General features: G+C 42.2%; 1 protein-coding gene across 1 annotated transcript in view; it reads left to right on the forward strand.

Annotated features, from left to right (window-relative positions):
• The window catches only part of LOC110529918 (pleckstrin homology domain-containing family G member 1), a 122,777-nt gene that overhangs the window by 50,728 nt on the left and 50,187 nt on the right, over window positions 1–21,862 (forward strand). Inside the window, exons 2-3 of the mRNA XM_021612580.2 lie at window positions 5,411–5,952; window positions 20,143–20,243. Coding sequence (XP_021468255.1) covers window positions 5,411–5,952; window positions 20,143–20,243 — 643 coding nt within the window. The remainder of the gene's footprint in view (window positions 1–5,410; window positions 5,953–20,142; window positions 20,244–21,862) is intronic.

Raw genomic sequence — 21,862 nt, forward strand, 5'->3', positions numbered from 1 at the left:
CATTTGAACTTCAGACCCAGTACAGACAGAAGGCAGATCATTAATGTACAGGCTGAACAGGAGGGGCCCCAGTATTGACCCTTGGGGCACGCCCACATCATAGCTACGAGTGGGCGACAGCTCATTGCTCACTCTGACACACTGAGTTCTGCCTTCAAGGTATGATTTCATCCATCTCAAGGCATCAAGGGAAAAGTTGAACTTGGACAATTTTGTGACGAGAATCTCATGGTTAACAGTATCAAAAGCCTTCTTTAGGTCCAGAAACACAGCCCCAACAGCACCCCCTTTGTCCATCTTGGACTTCACATTTTCCAGAAGAAAGCAGTTGGCCGTTAAAGTGGCCAGTGACTTCAAGTCTATGTATATGGGGCAGCAGCATCTAAGGTGCAGTGTTACGTAATCGGGTGAAAGCTAGTGATGGCTATTTAAGTCTGATGGCCTTGAGATAGAAGACCGCACCACCCTCTGGAGAGCCCTGAGGTTGTGGGCGGTGAAGTTGTCGTTCCAGGCAGTGATACAGCCCGACAGGATGCTCTTAATTGTGCATCTGTAAAAGTTTGTGGGGGTTTTAGGTGCCAAGCCACATTTCTTCAGCCTCCTGAGGTTGAAGAGGTGCTGTTGAGCCTTCTTCACCACACTGTCTGTGGGTGGACTATTTCAGATCATCAGTGACGTGTACGCAGAGGAACATGAAGCTTTCCACCTGCTCCCCTGCGGTCCCGTCGATGTGGATAGGGGCGATCTCCCTCTGCTTCTTACTGAAGTCCACGAACAGCTTTGTTTTGTCAACATTGAGTGAATTTATTTTCCTGGCACCACACTCCCAGGGTCCTCACCACCTCTCTGTAGGCTGCCTCGTTATTGTTGGTAATTAGGCCTACTACTGTTGCGTTGTCTGCACTTGATGCTTGAGTTGAAGGCGTGCGTGACCACGCAGTCATGGGTGAACAGGGAGTACAGGTGGGGGCTGAGCATGCACCCTTGTGGGGCCCCTGTGTTGAGGATCAACGAAGTGGAGGTCTTGATTCCTACCTTCACCTCCTGGGGGCAGCCTGTCAGGAAGTCCAGGACCCAGTTGCACAGGGTGGGGTTCAGCTTAATGATGAGCTTGGAGGGTACTAGGGTGTTGAATGCTAAGCTATTGTCAATGAACAGCATTCTTACGTAGGTATTCCTCTTGTCCAGATAGGATAGAGCATTGTGCAGTGCGATGGCATCGTCTGTGGATCTACTGGGGCGGTAAGAAAATTGAAGTGGGTCTAGGGTGTCAGGTAAGGTAGAGGTGATTATGATATGATCCTTAGCTAGCCTCTCAAATCCCTTCATGATGACAGAAGTAAGTGCTACGGGGCGATAGTCATTTAGTTCAGTTGCCTTCAGTTACCTTCCTTGGGTACAGGAACAATGGTGGACATTGTGTGGTGGGGACATTGTGGGGACAGCAAATGCGGCTAGGGATGTTGTCTGGGCCGGCAGCCTCACGAGGGTTAAAATGCTTAAATGTCTTACTCACGTCGGAGAAGGAGAGCCCACAGTCCTTTGTAGCGGCCGCATCGGTGGTACTGTGTTATCCTCAAAGTGGTCAAAGAAGGTGTTTAGTTTGTCCGGAAGCAAGACGTTGGTTGGTGTCCGCGTTGTGGCTGATCTGTATGAGTTAAATATGAATGTGGGAGCTACTTTGTGGCTATGTTTTATTCTGGCCAGCTGAGGCGGGTGGAATCGTGGGGGTAGAGAGGATGGGGTGTGTGTCTGGGACTCTTTGTACAGTGAAAGATTTGACAGTTGAAAGCTTTATTGGCTGTATTGTGACAGAGGAGCAGAGGGGCAGAAAAAGAGAAAAGAAAGGACAGCAGCTGCGTTATAAACCCTATACAGACCTGATTCTATCTGTGTCATCTGCTGACTTTGAAGGCTCATAGAGTCTCATTGTAACGTGCTGTGTTTACACAGGCCTATGTTAGGTATATTAAACTGGGCTCTATAGAAGGTATGAGAGGGCTGGTCTTTGTCTCCTTACTAAGGCTCTGGTCTAAATGTAGACCAGGTTCTAAAAACCCACTGCTTCACTGTCTCTCTGTTATGGCAGGAAAGGTAGAGCTCACAGCACTAATTCCTAAACACACACACACACACAAATGTGCACATACATATACACACACACACGGGCACATGCACACACAGACATGCACAAGCACGTTCATTCACAAACATATACACACACACACATGGCCAAACGCAACAGGAGATACAGTACCAACCCTTAGGCTTTAGGCCCATAATTAGAGATCATTTACACTGATCAGGTTGAACATAATCTGGGCTGAAGGTAACTACAACATTCCCCCAACCCCACTGCCCTGCCCACCCCACTCTCTACTCAGTCTTTCTACTCACTCTCTATGCGTGTTCTATTTCTCTCACTCTCACTCACTCACTCACTCACTCACTCACTCACTCACTCACTCACTCACTCACTCACTCACACACACACACACACACACACACACACACACACACACACACACACACACACACACAAACTGTGTGAGACTGAGAGAGATAGAGAAACGGGTTAGGTGTGTCCCAAACAAGGAGCTGGAAGGTGCAGGGGAAGGGCTGGATAAACAGAAGTTAGTACATCTTCAAGTCTTGCTTAGGTTTCACTAGGAGTGGAAACACAAATGGTTTCTTTGTGTGTATGTTGCTGGCCCTTGGTTAATAGCTCTAATGGCTAAAAGGAGCCACACTAAAGCCATTCGCTCAGTTAGTATTCCGCCCTAGATTTGCATTCCCATGCAAAACTAGACAGATAGCTAACAACCAAGTCTTCAATAAATCTCCCAAAGCGTAACTTTTCTTGAATTAATATATTGAAAACATTTATGTTGTGAAACTTCAAAATACAGAAAAATAATCGAATTAGTATTCAATTCACACCGACATACTGTAGCTGTACATTTCAAGTTGAAGTTGAATAAATACAAAGCACGTGCCAAGGTACCATGTATCTGGCATGATGCCAAACCATATAGCTAATTGTTACTCATATGTTTTACGATTCATTTACATGACGCACAAGCAAAGTAATAAAGCTGACGGCATACATGAAGGCAAGGCAATTTGTGTGAGTAAATGCAACCAACTAACATTGATACGTAAGCAATTCTATTAATAAGATTATCATCACTAGCAATATGCTTGAATTGAACTTACAAATATTTTCCGAGGCTGAAGCGTGACAAGAAATAACTGCACTGAAGGACCTGCAACGTAGCATTGTTTTTGTAACAACTAGGACTGGGAATTGCCAGGGACTTCACAATACAATATTATCATGATACTTAGGTGCCGATATGATATGTATTGCGATACTTTCTCACGATTCTCGCAATTCTATATGTATTGGGATTTGTTTTGCGATTTGATGTTCCAAACATATTGCTTACTGTATGTCTGCTGCAAAGAGATGAGAAAATTTGTTTGGATCAATCATGGACATAAGTGCTGAAAACATGTTGAAGTTTTTGCGCAGATTCAGACGACTAGAGCTAGCTAATGCTACCTAGCAAAAAAATAACTATTGATATAATATAGTCCAAAATAATATCGCAATATGTAACTATCCATTTTTTTCCTATCACCAATAACAACCACAAACACACACTCTCTTTCTTTCCTCATTCTTACAAACTCACACACACATGCATATATGAGTGAGTAGTCATTATGAGGTATTGTGTGTGTGTGTATCACTGCTCCTCTGTCCATGGGGTGGCATGAGGTGGCTGCAGTTTTAGTTTGTAGCCATTTCCTCTCTTTTTCGCTGATGTGTCAATGTTATAAAGTGAGTCAGACTGGGGACTGTCATCTAGACCCTACACACACACATACACACAGCGAGTCCCAATCTCATGGGAGTAAGTACCGTGGAATGGAACACGGTTTAGTGCTGCTTCATTTAGGACCGCTCACATTCATCATTCATGCTTTCCTTTGGCCTGGCAGTCCAGACATAGACACCCACATTCTACTCTCTTAAGAGACTCTCTTAAGAATATCATAGCCCTATATACAGTGTTCATTGAGTCTGCATACTGTAAGAGTGTCTATGGCCTCTTAGTCAAGGTGAGAGATCAGAAATGTGGTGGCCTCATTCTTTGAGTGTGTTCAAAGTTTCACATTTCATGTTTCTCAGCATGTGCCTTGAACCTCTTCTGATCCCACATGATCACATGTGCTTTGATGTTAGATGGTCTAACTGCCTGACTGGACAGAGACATGAATGCATAAAGACACAGGAAGCTTTATATCAGGGATTTGATCATAATGTTGCTAAAACATCAAATGGTGCTGGGTAGCTAGATTGCAAGTAATAACAAAGATTGTTGTCACCGTCTACTGTACCTGGGATATAGAATTTCTCTCTCTCTCTCTCTTTTTCAGTATCTCTCTCTCACACACTCTCTCTCTCCAACCCCTCCTTCTCCCCTCACTGAAAGTGGTCTTTCTTCTGAGGGGAGATTCCTGTACAGTGCCAGTAGCAGTTCAGAGAGACCCTTTGTGTGGTTTAACCTCAATGGACGTGTGTGTGTGTGTGTGTGTGTGTGTGTGTGTGTGTGTGTGTGTGTGTGTGTGTGTGTGTGTGTGTGTGTGTTCGTGTTCACAGACACATGGTTATGTCGGCACCAGTCTGTCGCCTAAGACACACACTTCTAGAGTAATAGGGCTTTCATTCATTGCCCGAGAGAGGGAATATTCTCACCATTACACTGTTAATCTGGTCATTAAACCCCCTCCGTCTCTGGGTTGGCTCTTACAATCTTGCTCTTTTTCACTCACTCTCTCACTCTCTCACTCTGTTTTTGTCTCTCTCTCTGTCTCCCTCTTTCTTTCTCTCTCTGTAAATTACTCGGTGTGATCATCATGGCTCGGCAGAGTGTTTCTTTTTTTGCATGTTCAAAGCCTTCTTAACCGGCCATAGTGTGAGTGAAGGACATAAGCGTCAGTTTCAGAGAGGCTGGACGCCACACTCTTATGCCTGTGGTCTGTTTTTCAGTTGGAATCCTGAACAAATCACCACTGTACGGGACATGAACAAGGTGTGGGTTTTCTGCTTTGGCCGGTAGAGTTGAGGACATGGCTCCACAGTCACTAGCTTTTTTGCTGAAAGAGAGAGAGAGAGGGAGAGAGAGAAGGAGGGAGGTTTACAGTAGCCAGTAAGGCTGTGGCCTGGCAAGCTTGCCAATTGGAATCCAGATAGGGGCACTGTGGGATTTTTTATTTTTACTTTGGGGGATAGTTGAGGCTTTCAAGCATTTTTCTGTTCTGTGAGTATTGACATTCATTGCTATGTACTTGATGAGAGGACAATAAAGGTCTTTCTCTCTTTCTCTCTTCCTCCCTTCAGATGATTACACGGATGCCCTCCCTCCTCTGCCGGACATTCCAGACGCCGACTCGGTCTTAAGCTCCGTGGGTATTCCAGGTCGCTCCCGCCACTCTGACATCCGCCACGCCCCCCTACGCTACTGCTCTGCCCACAGCATGGACTCCTCCCCCGACAGCGGCGAGCGTCCAATCAGCTACGGCTCAACCTCTTCCTCCGCCTCCTCCCAGGACAGCCACTGCTCACTGGGCAGCCGCTCCACCTTAAGCCCATCCTCTCATTGTGATCCCGCTTCGGACCGTGACCTGGACTCCGGGGCGATCCGGTTGGAGCTGGTTCCAGCCAGGCAGCTGGGGTGTGGGGATGAGGAGGAGAGGAAGGATGGAGGGATAGAGACAGGGAGAGAGATGGTTAAACATGGGTCTGCACCGACCCCACAGTCAGACACAGAGGCTGGGGAGAGGTCCACCCCGGGGCCCAGGGTGCACTATGTGGACAGGGTGGTTCAGGAAATACTGGACACTGAAAGTACCTACGTACAGGACCTGCGCAGCATTGTACAGGTGAGGAACATGGTACCACACAACCACTGGAAAGATACACCAGCTATCTCGGTAGGATAGCACATACAGTATAAGACTAACTGGCATGGTACAGATAGCATAGTAAAGAACAATATTACAGAACATCATTACTATAATACTAGTCAGGACCTGTGTAAGAAAGAACACGAGTCAAGATGAGTGAGTGTGAAGTCCACAGACAACACCAATATCCCGATACACAGGAGTAGTTAACTCGGGTTACTATTTTAGGGGGGTGACATAAAAATGGGAGGATTTCAATTACTAGTTTGGAGTTGACAGTCAGAGACCTCTCCTAGTGTTTCTCCTTCAGGGATTTCCTGCCACACGTGACAAACACCTTGTTGCCGGCCTGGCGTCCCTCTTTCTCTCTCTCTGTAGCTCTTAACAGGGTCACTTGTGTGTACGGGTGGGGTTAGGCAGGGTAACCCGACACTCTGCCTGACACTCAGCTGTTTTACACACACACACACACACACACACACACACACACACACACACACACACACACACACACAGACACACACACACAGACACACAGCTGACAACGACTAGGTTCATACTGATATACACCCGCCCGGTGCCTTTAAATGTGTTTCTGTCTCTGTGTTAAAAGAAATGTATGGTTGGAGTAAAGAGGAGGGGAGTGCGTGCGTGTATTCAATTATATGTCTCAGGAAGGGCTCTGATACACAATATAATTTAGTGCGTGACCATCCCTGTTCATGTGTATGTGAAAGTAGGGCAAACATTGGCAGTGCATTGGAGAGAACGGTGCTGTAGGAAGAGGGATTTAGAGCTGTGATAACAATGTCTAAAGTAGGTTAGCTAAACACTGAGCAGAGCTGAGGAGCACCACTTTCAAGACGTATACTCCCCTGATTAAGACCTTTATTCCTTAATGAACTTCTCAACATGATCTATGAGGCAGGACACCCACTCTTCCACTACACTTTTAGACAGGAACATAATTTTTCACCCCTTAATTTCAATATTTGTCAACCCTCCCAACGCTTACTGCTATTAACCCTTTGACGAGTACAATCACATATTTGTGATCTTTGTTGAGTGTTCCCTGCAGCGTACCATCACAAATAGGTCATTGGAAAAGTAGCAACAGAATGTATGATGCAACAAATGCGTCTAAACAACATTCTTGTCTGAAAAGCACCTAAACAAAGTTTTGTACTGATGGGAAATAAAGATCTTCACAACTTTATTCCTCAATTTCATGCTTTATTTTAAAAGATGAATGCGAACTTCATCATCGAAGCATTACACGGAACACATCCACAGCTAAACTCATTCCATAAGCCAGTCTAAATAACAGGATGTGCTGACAAAAAAACAGTAGCTAAATTCTTTGATGGCAGCCATGTTTGTTTATGTTTGAAAACTCCCTAATCCCAGAATACCGTTCACTATAAGACGCAAATGAACTTCTTTGGGGTAGGGGGCAGTATTGGGTAGCTTGCATGAAAAAACGTGCCCAAATTAAGCTGCCTGCTACTCAGCCGTAAAAGCTAGAATATAAATATAATTAGTACATTTGGATAGAAAACAATGATGTTTCTAAAACTGTTTGAATGATGTCTGTGATTATAACAGAACTCATATGGCAGGGAAAAACCGGAGAAAAAATCCAACCAGGAAGTGGGAAATCTGAGGTTTGTAGTTTTTCAACTCCCATTGAAGATACAGGGTGATATTAGTTATGTTTCACTTCCCAAGGCTTCCACTAGATGTTAACAGTATTTAGAACCTGTTTTGAGGATTCTACTCTAAAGGAGGGGCTCATAAGGGCTGTTTGAGTGAGTGCTCTGGCAGAGTGTCACAGCCTCGGTCTGGCGCGCTCACTTGAGCGTTCTACTTCATTTGTACAGACAAAGGAATTGTCCGGTTAGAACATTAATTAAGTTTTATGTTAAAAACATCTTAAAGATTGATTCCATACTTAGGTTGGCATTTTTCTACGGGCTGTGACAGAACTTTTTGAACTTTTCATCCGATGTTCGGCGTGACCTGAACGCGCTTTTGGATTTGTTTACCAAACGCCCTAACAAAAGAAGATATTTGGACATAACTGATGGACATTATCGAACAAATCAAACATTTATGGTGGAACTGGGATTCCTGGGAGTGCATCCTGTTGAAGATCATCAAAGGTAAGTGAATATTTAAAATGCTATTTCTGAGTAATGTTGTTTTTGGCTGCTTTGTTGTCTAAAGGTTAGTGATTCATTTTATCTCTATTTCTGCTTTTTGTGACTACTCTCTTTGGCTGGTGGTGGCTTGGTGGTGAGCTAACAATCGTTTGTGGTGCTTTCGCTGTAAATCCTATTTGAAATCAGACACTGTGGCTGGATTAACGAGAATGTTATCTTTAAAATGGTGTAAAATACTTATATGCTTGAGGAATTTTAATTATGAGATTTTTGTTGATTTGAATTTGGCGCCCTGCACTTTCACTGGCTGTTGCGGGGGGGTTCCGCTAGCGGTCCTAGACAGGTTAACAAAGTCAAAGTCAAAGATGGCTGTGCCCATTGCATACCTTAAGGGAACATTTTGACATTCACCATATGGTTAGTGAGAACGTCCACATTGCAAATGTACGGTCCCTTACTAGACGTCCGAAACGTTTGTAAAATTCACAGACGGCGTCGGGCCGTGCGGCAGGGCCGGGAAGTCATCAAACGAACTCTCTCGGACATTCGGTTTCCGTTTTATAAAATAATCAAATTTTGGACATTTTTCCGCTGTCCCGTTAAATCCCACAAGAGGGCGAATGCAATCATATTGCAAATGTACAAAACATCACAAATAACGACGTAACTTGGTGAGCATAATAGGTTTGGCATAATGGGCAGTTGGCCCCGAACAAGATGGCGTCTAGGCCTCAACGTTTTTTGAGTTATGGCCATTTTTCTGGGATTAAAGGTCCAAAATTAAAATAGAGCAATCATTTTTCCGCTTCACGTCAAAGTCAAGGAGCCTCCGGTGTCAATAAAAAAAGAACCAGCCATTTATCTATCGTCATTTAAGAGAAATCGTACAATGTCAAATTGGTGATGTTCAAAAATATAGTTTTTTTTTAATCAGTTACAGATCCAGTTGCAGCGTGTTCATACGAATATTTTTAAAGTGTGCTTCGGAGCTCCGCGAGATTTCTGTGATTTTCTGTGATTATCTGAAATAACACACACTCACTAAACCCTCTGTAAATAAGTCAGTTCTTAACATAAAGACTTAAAACTCAGGATTCTGTAAAAGCATATCCCATTGAGGATATGTGTTTACTTATAGCTTCCTGTGCCAACCGGAAGAGCCATAATTTGTGTCATAGGGGCTGTTTCGAAGGGTTAAAAAAGTCAGATCTTTCCGAAACTTCATATGTGTGATTAGGCAACCCTCATGAACTGTAAATCAGTCATGTCTCCCATAAAATTTCTAAGAAAAACTAAATCACACACACACACAGCTTGGAAGGAGGGAGACATTGGGGTGCGTAGAGACATACACTGCCTGCATTAGTTAACCTTGTTCGAACTATTAAAGAACCATCAGATCTAGAGTTCTGAAACTTTAGAAACCTGTTCTAGACCTCAGGTTGATAGTGTGTGGTGAGTTACGTGGCTCTAGAAGGTTCTTGGACCGAGAAACACCTGTACATTTGCAATAACTTCAATTCATTTTTGTATCACGAAAATGACGACGTTTAGAAATTTCCCCGAGTTGCAAGACTAGGTGCATTATGACCGCCTCGGCCAATATAGACGGACCCCAACGTTTCTGTCCGATAGCTCATTCAAGGACCCCGTAGCAAGGCATGGAAAAAAGTGGATTGGATCAGCACCAATTAGGGTCTTGCTCGGGCACCAAATGACCTATCGAGCCGAAACTTGGGATTTCGGGTCGCCTCAGCTAGGCCTACACATAACATCAGAACTGGATCAGCAGCTAGAACGTAACTACGCGTTTTATGTTTTTATTATGGTTTGAACAGAAGGCGAACAGCCAGCTCTGAAGTATGTGATAGTTGGCTTCTAAACCAGTTGGAAAAAGGGGGTTTGGTGTCAGTTTGTATCAGTTTGGTGTCATAATGATATCTTATTGACTGATGGACGGTGACTATTGTCCATTTGCAATATGTTTAATCAGTGCGGTACCGTCACCAAAGTGACATTCTGAAATCAAGAGGAACCAGAATCACTGCCCAGCCATCCCAAGTTCATCGGGCAAGTCAATTTCGCATTCCTGCAGGATTTTTGAGCATGACAATTTTGTGATGGTAAATGCCCATTGAAACATATTGCAAATGCACGTGCATTTCTGCAGTATTTTTGAGCATGTCAAAATCGTGATGGTACATGGCAAATGGACATAACATCCTGATTTGGCATTTTCAAATCTTTCATATTGCATTTGGACATTTCTTATGGCATTTGGCCAGAAAAAAAGTGACTTTTGACTTCCTAAATAATAAATATTGTTATACATGTCAAATAATAAAATTTTACCTCACAGATCATCAACCCAAAAACAATCCTACTCCATACGTTAACCGTACTGCGAAAGTTAAAACTTCTTAAGGCTTAGATCCCGCTAACGGGATTGATATGACAACAGCCAGTGAAAGTACCAAATTCAAAACAGCAGAATTCTCATAATTAAAACCTCTTCATCCTACCCCCTCCTTTTTCGAACATTCTGTTAAAAATCGTGCAACATTTCAGCGTCCTGCTACTCATGCCAGGAATATAGTGTATGCATATGATTAGTATGTGTGGATAGAAAACACTCTGAAGTTTCTAAAACTGGTTAAATCACGGCTGTGACTATAACAGAGCGCGTGTTTCATCGAAAAGCGCAAGAAAAACTGGTCACTGAAAGCTGAAAAAAGTATCCATGCTCCCCTTTCATGTATTGTTTAAAGGAAACCAAATTTAATATGGACACGGATGCAATTCCTACAGCTTCCACACAATGTCGCCAAAAACGTCATTTTCATTGACAAAAATCCTTTGAGACATTACCAATAGATCCGTCATTCCATCCAGCCTACAACAATCGATTTTGGAAGATTGAAAAATTGACATTGTTTTCTTGAGTAGCTGCTATTGAATACAGATCGCCCAGTGATCAATTTGATCACTTATTAACGTTTACAAATACCTAAAGTTGGGTTACAAAAGTAGGTTGAAGTGTTTTGTCAAAGAATATAGGCAACTTATATAATTTTTAAAAATGACGTTGCGTGTTGGAAGAGAGCTTTTTTCCTGAAGCAGACAGGCTATACAAATGGATATTTTGGGCATTCATGGACGGATTTAATCGGGAAAAATACCAATTTGTGATGTTTATGGGACATATAGGAGTGCCAACAAAGAATATCATCAAAGGTAATGAATGTTTTATATTTTATTTCTGCGTTTTTGTGTAGCGCCGGCTACGCTAATTATTTTGTTTACGTCGCCTTCAGGCATTTTGGGGTGTTGCATGCTATCAGATAATAGCTTCTCATGCTTTCGCCGAAAAGCATTTTAAAAATCTGACTTGTTGGCTAGATTCACAACGAGTGTAGCTTTAATTCAATACCCTGCATGTGTATTTTAATGAACGTTTGAGTTTTAACGAGTACATTTAGCGTAGCGCATTTGCATTTCCAGGTGCCTACTTGAGACGTCTGCGTCTCAAGTAGGATCAAGAAGTTAAAAGTATTTTACAGCATTTCAAAAAATTGTTAACTTCTTTGATATAGGGGGCGCTCTTTTAATTTTTGGATTAAAAAACGTTCCCGTTTTAAGCTCGATATTTTGTCACGAAAAGATGCTCGACTATGCATATAATTGACAGCTTTGGAAAGAAAACACTCTGACGTTTCCAAATCTGCAAAGATATTGTCTGTGAGTGCCCCAGAACTAATGCTACAGGCGAAACCAATATGAAATTTCAAACAGGAAGTGCACCCAGATTTTGACGGCGCTGTGTTTCGATGAGTCCTAATATGGCTGTGTATGGGTCACGAATGAGCTTAGACTTCCTGTCGTTTCCCCATAGTGTCGACAGCATTGTGACCAATTTGTAGGCATATCATTGGAAGATTGACCATTTTACACTACATTTCCCAGATGGTCGCTTGGTGGCCTCCGTCGCAATTATTGCGTAATCTCCAGCTGCGTGTGTTTTTCAGTTTGCTTCCGAGGAGAAACACAACTGCCACGAATTATTTATCATCGAATAGATATGTGAAAAACACCTTGCGGATTGATTCTAAACAACGTTTGCCATGTTTCTGTCGATATTATGGAGTTAATTTGGAAAGAAGTTTGGCGTGATGAACAAAACGGAGCGATTTCTCTTACACAAATAATCTTTTTGGAAAAAATGAACATTTGCTATCTAACTGAGAGTCTCCTCATTGAAAACATCCGAAGTTCTTCAAAGGTAAATGATTTTATTTGAATGCTTTTCTTGTTTTTGTGAAAATGTTGCCTGCTGAATGCTAGGCTTAATGCTATGCTAGCTATCAATACTCTTACACAAATGCTTGTGTAGCTATGGTTGAAAATCATATTTTGAAAATCTGAGATGACAGTGTTGTTAACAAAAGGCTAAGCTTGTGAGTGAGTATATTTCTTTCATTTCATTTGCGATTTTCATGAATAGTTAACGTTGAGTTATGGTAATGAGCTTGAGGCTATGATTACGCTCCCGGATACGGGATTGCTCGACGCTAGAGGTTAATAAACTTGTTGTTAATCCCACCACAGCGTCCGATTTCAAAAAGGCTTTACGACGAAAGCACACCAAACGATTATGTTAGGTCTGTACGTAGTCACAGAAAAACACAGACATTTTTCCAGCCAAAGAGAGGAGTCCCAAAAAGCAGAAATAGAGATACAATTAATCACTAACCTTTGATGATCAGATGACACTCATAGGACCTCATGTTAAACAATACATGTGTGTTTTGTTCGATAAAGTTCATATTTATATCCAAAAATCTGAGTTTACATTTGCGCGTCAATAGTTCCAAAACATCTGGTGATTTTGCAGAGATTCACATCAATTTACAGAAATTTACAGAAATACTCATCATAAATGTTGATGAATATACAAGTGTTATGCATGTAACTTTAGATATAAACTTCTCCTTAACTTCTTGACGCACCCATCCCGTTAGCGGAATCATTTTCATCAACACCCGCTGAATTGCTGTGTGCCAAATTCAAATTAAATTACTAAACATTTAATTTACATGAAATCACAAGTGCAATATATCAAAACACAGCTAAGCTGTGACCTGGCGTGTCAGATTTCAATACAGATTTTTGGCAAAAGCATAACAAGCATTTATGTAAGAACATCTCTCTCAGACAAAATATTACAAACACCTAGCAGCCAAGTAGATTGGTCATGAAAGTCAGAAAAGCAATAGATTAAATCGCTTACCTTTGATGATCTTCGGATGTTTTCACTCACGAGACTCCCAGTTACAAAATAAATGTTCCTTTTGTTCCATAAAGATTATTTTTATATCCAAAATACCTCTATTTGTTTGGCGCCTTATGTTCAGAAATCCACAGGCTTGAGTGGTCACGACATCCCAGACGAAAATTCCAAATTGTAATCAATCCTCAGGTTGTTTGTAAAATATATAATTGATAATATATCAACCGGCACTGTAGCTTTTTCAATAGGAGTGGGAGAGACCATGGCTGCCCCACTCTGTTGCGAAAGCAAAACTCATGCGAACACCCAGCTATCCACTGACGCGATGTTATCTTTCTCGCTCATTTAAAAAAAATAAAAGCCTGAAACTATGTCTAAAGACTGTTGACACCTTGAGGAAGCAATAGGAAAAGGAATCTGGTTTATATCCCTTTAAATGGAGCGAAGGCAGGCTATGGAACATGGAGCTTTCAAAATAGAAGCCACTTCCTGGTTTGATTTTCCTCAGATTTTCGCCTGCAATATCAGTTCTGTTATACTCACAGACAATATTTTGACCATTTTGGAAACTTTAGAGTGTTTTCTATCCTAATCTGACAATTATATGCATATTCTAGTTTCTGGGCCTGAGAAATAGGCTGTGTCAAATGGGTACGTTTTTTAGCCAAAAACGTAAATCCTGCCCCCTACAAGTTAATGCAACCGCTGTGTCAGATTTCAAAGTTAACTTTACGGAAAAAGCACACCATGCAATAATCTGAGAACAGTGCTCAGACAACAAAACAAGCCACACAGATATATTTGTTCGATAAAGTCCATCATTTATGTACAAATACCTCCTTTTTGTTCGCTCGTTAAGTACACAATCCAAACTCACAACGCACGGGCAAGTCCAGGCGAAAGTTCAGACGAAAAGTCATATTACAGTTCATAGAAACATGTCAAACGAAGTATAGAATCAATCTTTAGGATGTTTTTATCATAAATCTTCAATAATGTTCCAACCGGAGAATTCCTTTGTCTGTAGAAATGCAATGGAACAGAGCTAACTCTCATGAGTGCGCGTGATCAGCTCATGCTACTCTGGCAGTCCTCTGACTCATTCAGCTCCCATTCCCCCCTCCTTCACAGTAGAAGCATCAAACAAGGTTCTAAAGACTGTTGACATCTAGTGGAAGCCATAGGAAGTGCAATATTACCCCATAGACACTGTATATTCGATAGGCAATGACTTGAAAAACTACAAACCTCAAATTTCCCACTTCCTGGTTGGATTTTTTCCCAGGTTTTTGCCTGCCATATGAGTTATGTTATACTCACAGACATCATTCAAACAGTTTTAGAAACTTCAGTGCGTTTCTCTATACTAATCTACTAATATTATGCATATATTAGCAACTGGGCCTGAGTAGCAGGCAATTTACTCTGGGCACCTTATTCATCCAAGCTACTCAATACTGCCCCCAGCCATAACATGCTAAACAAGAATGCAAGATATGGATTAAACCATTTTAGGGGGGCTTGTGGGGGGGTTATTTTCATTTGTGGGGGGTTTTCAAGTACATAGAGTAGGGATGTGGGAAGGTAACGTGGGGGGATATGATGCAGGAAATATTACGATGATGGGGGATTTATCATTAAATGGAGGGCAAACACAGGAGAAGTTTATGAGTTAAATAAAAATAAAACCCCTTGGAAAGGGGGTTCTGAGCTGGCAACCCTGAGGTACCATAGTTACAATGTGACGCCACGTTCAAAACAACTGGGAACTCGGAACTCGGAAATCTCAGACCCCAGTGCATAGGAACTCTGGGGGGAGGGAGGGGGGGGGACAATCTCCGACTGGGAAACATCATTTTAAACAGTGATCCAACTCAGAAATGCAACTCGGTTACTCGGACCTCTTTCTAGAGCTCTGACTTTCTGACCTGAAGATCATTGACGTCATGATTTGACCTCATATTTTTCTGAGTTCCCAAATGTCTTGAAAGCACCATAAGTCAGTCAAGTGAACCATCCCTTCACCTTGTTTTGTAATCATTTGTGGTCTGACAGATGCTTACGTGTGTCACGCCCTGGCCTTAGTTATCTTTGTTTTCTTTATTATTTTGGTTAGGTCAGGGTGTGACATGGGAGATTTATGTGTTTTGTCTTATCTAGGGGTTTTGTATGTTTATGGGGCTGTTTCCTTTCTAGGTAGTTTTGTATGTTTATGGGGCGGTTTCCTTTCTAGGTAGTTTTGTATGTTTATGGGGCTGTTTCCTGTCTTTGTGTTTTCTGCACCAGTTAGGACTGTTTCGGTTTTGCCACGTTTATTGTTTTGTATTCTGTTCATGTTTAGTTTTCTTATTAAAAAACATGAACTCTAACCACGCTGCGTTTTGGTCCGCCTCTCCTTCCCAGGGAGAAAGCCGTCACAACGTGACAACCAGAATGCATTGTATAATGTCAACAAACATGGCGCCACATATAGCTGGCAAATAGCTTAGCATTTCAACAGCTCATCATAATTAGTACAACCTTCAAAAACGTAATTTACACACATCATATGTGTCCATTACAATCTATGCAAGAATCCAAATGCATGATTTGTCACCAGCACTTGAAAACATGAATAAAACAGTAAATACATTATTCTCCATACATGCATACGGTATGGGGATCCTGAGTGGCACAGCAGTCTAAGGCACTGCAGCATAGGGTTTAGATTCATTCCTGGGCTATATCACAACCAGCCGTGATCGGGAGTCCCATAAGGTGGCGCACAATTGGCCCAGCATCGTCAAGGTTAGCGGAGGGTTTGGCCGGGGTAGGCCGTCATAATAAATAAGAATTTGTTCTTAACTGACTTGCCTAGTTAAATAAAAGTTAAATAAACTAAATTAATGAATGAAAAATGCTACTGTAGAAATGACAACACGATATTTCAAAAATAATGCACATTACTTTGATTGGAACACACACATCCAAAGTTAATATTTGTAAGGAAAACAATATGGATGTTTGGAGTTAGCGTGTCCTAGTTAATTGGCTTTCACATGGGCGTATGGAGTGAGGAGACTGTGTATCGGTGTTAGATTTGGAGAAATTGAGAGAAAGTGTATGTGAGTGTTGAAGGGATAGTTCACCCAAATTGCAAAATTATATACTGGTTACTTTACGCTGTAAGGTAATCTATGACAACAATCCATGCTTTGGTTTAGTTTCCCTCTCACTGTTTCCAAATGCTAATCCCATTAATGTCATGGGACCAATATTAGCATTTTTCCTGCATCCAAATCTTGTCCAAATCTTTCAAAAGTATCTCATGTGTTGTGAAGCTCAACAAAGTCACTTATAGATTATTTGAACATGATGTGTGAAAAATGCTAATATCGGTCCCATGACTTGAATGGAAGGAAAAAATTATCCCTTTAATGTGTAACGTGGTAGCGTCAAATGCAGTTTATATTTTGTCGAAGAAGCTTAGCTGGGAGTGTGTGTGTGTCTGAGGTATGTGTAGCATGCATGTGGGGTTTTAACACTGTGTGTTTGTGTGTGTGATCAGGCTCAGACTAGGCTGTGTTGATTGACTGTGTCAGGACAGGCCACATCTGTGACCCATGTCTAAAAAGTCTCATCTTACTCCTTAACCATGGCCAATTATTTATTTACCTTTATTTTACTAGGCAAGTCAGTTAAGAACGAATTCTTCTTTTCAATGGCGGCCTAGGAACTGCCTGTTCTGGGGCAGAATGACAGATTTGTACCTTGTCAGCTCGGGGATTTGAACTTGCAACCTTCCATTTACTAGTCCAATGCTCTAACCACAAGGCTACCCTGCCGCCCCAATGACCTGAACCCAACCCTAGCCCAATCCTAAACATGATCTTGGTCCCCGACCGTGACTCCACCAACCACCATTATGCAAGCTGCAAGCCAAAACTCCAACCCAACTGACCCTAAACCCTAAACCATTGCCCTGAAACCCCTATATCTGCCCATTCACCATTAAATCCTCCATATGAACATTCACCCATGCTCTGTTACACAATGGTTCAGTCTGAGTTGCCCTCTGGGTTATTCTAGTTGGTTGTGTCTGTCACTGCCCAGGAGAGGAGAGGATGACCTCACCAAACACCAAACCATCTAATCTACTGGCCATCATAATTAGTACAACATTCAAAAAAGTATTTTACACACATCATACGTGTCCATTACAATCTATGCAAGAATCGGAATGCATGATTTGTCACCAGTACTTGAAAACGTGAATAAAACAGTAAATACATTATTCTCCATAAAAAAAAAATGTTTGATTAATTTCACCTTTATTTAACCAGGTAAGCTAGTTGAGAACAAGTTCTCATTTGCAACTGCAACCTGGCCAAGAGAAAGCATAGCAGTTCGACACATACAACAACACAGAGTTTCACGTGGAATGAACAAAACATACAGTCAGTAATACAGTAGAAAAAAAAGGAAAAAAAGTCTATAAACAGTGATTGCAAATCAGGTCAAATAAGGGAGTTAAGGCAATAAATAGGCCATGGTGGCGAAGTAATTACAATATGACAATTAAACACTGGAATGGTAGATGTGCAAAAGATGGATGTGCAAGTAGAGATACTGTGGTGCAAAATAAGCAAAATAAATAAATACAGTCTGGTAATGAGGTAGATAGATGGGCTGTATACAGATGGGCTATGAAACGGTGCAATGAAGCTCGTCTGGAGGTTAGTTAACACAGTGTCCAAAGAAGGGCCAGAAGTATACAGAATGGTGTCGTCTACGTAGAGGTGGATTAGAGAATCACCAGCAGCAAGAGCGACATCATTAATGTATACAGAGAAGAGCGTCGACCCGAGAATTGAACCCTGTGGCACCCCCATAGAGAATGCCAGAGGTCCGGACAACAGGCCCTCTGATTTGACACACTGAGCTCTATCAGAGAAGTAGTTGGTGAACCAGGCGAGAAAATCATTTGAGAAACCAAGGCTGTTGAGTCTGCTTTCGAAGACCTTGCTAGGCATGGTAGGATAGATATAGGTCTGTAGCAGTTTGGGTCTAGAGTGTCTCCCTCTTTGAAGAGGGGGATGACCGCGGCAGCTTTCCAATCTTTGGGAATCTCAGACGATACGAAAGAGAGGTTGAACAGGCTAGTAATAGGGGTAGCAACAATTTCGGCAGATCATTTAAGAAAGAGAGGGTCCAGATTGTCTTGCCCGTCTGATTTGTAGGGTCCAGATTTTGCAGCTCTTTCAGAACATAAGCTATCTGGATATGGGTGAAGGAGAAATGGTGGGGGCTTGGGCAGGTTGCTGTGGAGGGTGCCGGGAAAGTTGACCGGGGGAGGGGTAGCCAGGTGGAAAGCATGACCAGCCGTAGAGAAATGCTTATTGAAATTCTCAATTATAGTGAATTTGTCAGTTGTATCAGTGTTTCCTAGCCTCAGAGCAGTGGGTAGCTGGCATGAGGTGCTCTTATTCTCCATGGCCTTACAGTGTCCCAGAACCTTTTGGAGTTTGTACTGCAGGATGCAAATTTCTGTTTAAAAATGCTAGCCTTAGCTTTCCTAAATGCCTGTGTATATTGGTTCCTAACTTCCCTGAAAAGTTGCATATCACGGGGTGCTATTCTATGCTAATGCAAAACGCCACAGGATGTTTTTGTGCTGGTCAAGGGCAGACAGGTCTGGAGTGAACCAAGGGCTATATCTATTCCTGGTTCTACATTTTTTGAATGGGGCATGCCTATTTAAGATGGTGAGGAAGGCAATTTTACAGAATAACCAGGCATCCTCTACTGTCGGGATGAGGTCAATGTTGTTCCAGGATACCCCGGCCAGGTCGATTTGAAAGGCCTGCTCGCAGAAGTGTTTTAGGGAGCGTTTGACAGTGATGAGGGGTGGTCGTTTGCTCGCAGACCCATTACGGATGCAGGCAATGAGGCAGTGATCGTTGAGATCTTGGTTGAAAACAGCAAAGGTGTATTTGGAGGGTGAGTTAGTTAGGATGATATCTATGAGGGTGCCAATGTTTACGGATTTAGGGTTATATCTGGTTGGTAGCTGAGACCATTGGTAGCTGAGACAGTCTGCCTCCGCCTGAATAAACACAGTACACAGTATCAGTTCCTTAGACAGTGCTTTGGACACTGTAGGCCCGTTTGCCATTTTGCTGTGCTGGGTTAACAGCCATCTGGATTACGCACTGAAGAGTCTGTAGGCGGAATGAGACTGGAGAAGTCAGGGAGATGTGTGGCTGTGGGCCCAGTTTTTTTACAATACAGAAACATGGTTCAAGTGTGAAGTATGTTTCTTAGCAGTGTTAAAGCAGATTGAATGTGTGAGCTGAATAAGTTAGTTTTTGTCTGTGTGTGTGTGCATATTCAGTATGTGTTTCATGGTGGGTTGGCAGGGTGATGCCAGGGAGCATGTCAGGCATACTGTCCTTCTCACATGACTGATGAGGGGATATCCTTCGAAACACTTTGATGTAGGTGAGAACTGACCTCTCTCCCCCTTCTTTTCTCTCTCTCTCCCTCTCGCTCTCTTTTTCTTTCTATCTTTATCTCTCTCTCGCTTTTTCTCATTTCTATTCAACGTGCTTTATTGGCATGAAATATATTCTGTAATAGTATTCCAAAACCATACCTTTTAAGTCAAAAATAGAATTGCATGAACTCACATACTGTACATTGTTTCTAAAAAAAAAAAAAAATTATCTCTCTCTTTAGGATTACCTTGAGTGTATCAGTAACCAGTCTCCTCTAGCTCTGAGCTCAGAGGATAGAGGATCTCTATTCGGGAACATCCACGACATCTACCACTTCAACAGGTAAATAACAATCACCTACTGTACAACTTCAAAGAGGTAAACACACATACCTAAAACAAATATTGTGTGTAGTCTCCAAAGCATCTGCTGAATGAAGATGGTTTGTGTCACCTGTAAATATGAGGGGGGGGGGGGGGGGGGGGGGTGCTGTAAGCTGTATAAGTGCCTTGCGAAAGTATTCGGCCCCCTTGAACTTTGCGACCTTTTGCCACATTTCAGGCTTCAAACATAAAGATATAAAACTGTATTTTTTTGTGAAGAATCAACAACAAGTGGGACACAATCATGAAGTGGAACGACATTTATTGGATATTTCAAACTTTTTTAACAAATCAAAAACTGAAAAATTGGGCGTGCAAAATTATTCAGCCCCCTTAAGTTAATACTTTGTAGCACCACCTTTTGCTGCGATTACAGCTGTAAGTCGCTTGGGGTATGTCTCTATCAGTTTTGCACAACGAGAGACTGAAATTTTTTCCCATTCCTCCTTGCAAAACAGCTCGAGCTCAGTGAGGTTGGATGGAGAGCATTTGTGAACAGCAGTTTTCAGTTCTTTCCACAGATTCTCGATTGGATTCAGGTCTGGACTTTGACTTGGCCATTCTAACACCTGGATATGTTTATTTTTGAACCATTCCATTGTAGATTTTGCTTTATGTTTTGGATCATTGTCTTGTTGGAAGACAAATCTCCGTCCCAGTCTCAGGTCTTTTGCAGACTCCATCAGGTTTTCTTCCAGAATGGTCCTGTATTTGGCTCCATCCATCTTCCCATCAATTTTAACCATCTTCCCTGTCCCTGCTGAAGAAAAACAGGCCCAAACCATGATGCTGCCACCACCATGTTTGACAGTGGGGATGGTGTGTTCAGCTGTGTTGCTTTTACGCCAAACATAACGTTTTGCATTGTTGCCAAAAAGTTCAATTTTGGTTTCATCTGACCAGAGCACCTTCTTCCACATGTTTGGTGTGTCTCCCAGGTGGCTTGTGGCAAACTTTAAACGACACTTTTTATGGATATCTTTAAGAAATGGCTTTATTCTTGCCACTCTTCCATAAAGGCCAGATTTGTGCAATATACGACTGATTGTTGTCCTATGGACAGAGTCTCCCACCTCAGCTGTAGATCTCTGCAGTTCATCCAGAGTGATCATGGGCCTCTTGGCTGCATCTCTGATCAGTCTTCTCCTTGTATGAGCTGAAAGTTTAGAGGGACGGCCAGGTCTTGGTAGATTTGCAGTGGTCTGATACTCCTTCCATTTCAATATTATCGCTTGCACAGTGCTCCTTGGGATGTTTAAAGCTTGGGAAATCTTTTTGTATCCAAATCCGGCTTTAAACTTCTTCACAACAGTATCTCGGACCTGCCTGGTGTGTTCCTTGTTCTTCATGATGCTCTCTGCGCTTTTAACAGACCTCTGAGACTATCACAGTGCAGGTGCATTTATACGGAGACTTGATTACACACAGGTGGATTGTATTTATCATCATTAGTCATTTAGGTCAACATTGGATCATTCAGAGATCCTCACTGAACTTCTGGAGAGAGTTTGCTGCACTGAAAGTAAAGGGGCTGAATAATTTTGCACGCCCAATTTTTCAGTTTTTGATTTGTTAAAA

The sequence above is a fragment of the Oncorhynchus mykiss genome, chromosome 8 (assembly GCF_013265735.2).
Source record: "Oncorhynchus mykiss isolate Arlee chromosome 8, USDA_OmykA_1.1, whole genome shotgun sequence".
In the NCBI taxonomy this organism is placed as follows: Eukaryota; Metazoa; Chordata; class Actinopteri; order Salmoniformes; family Salmonidae; genus Oncorhynchus; species Oncorhynchus mykiss.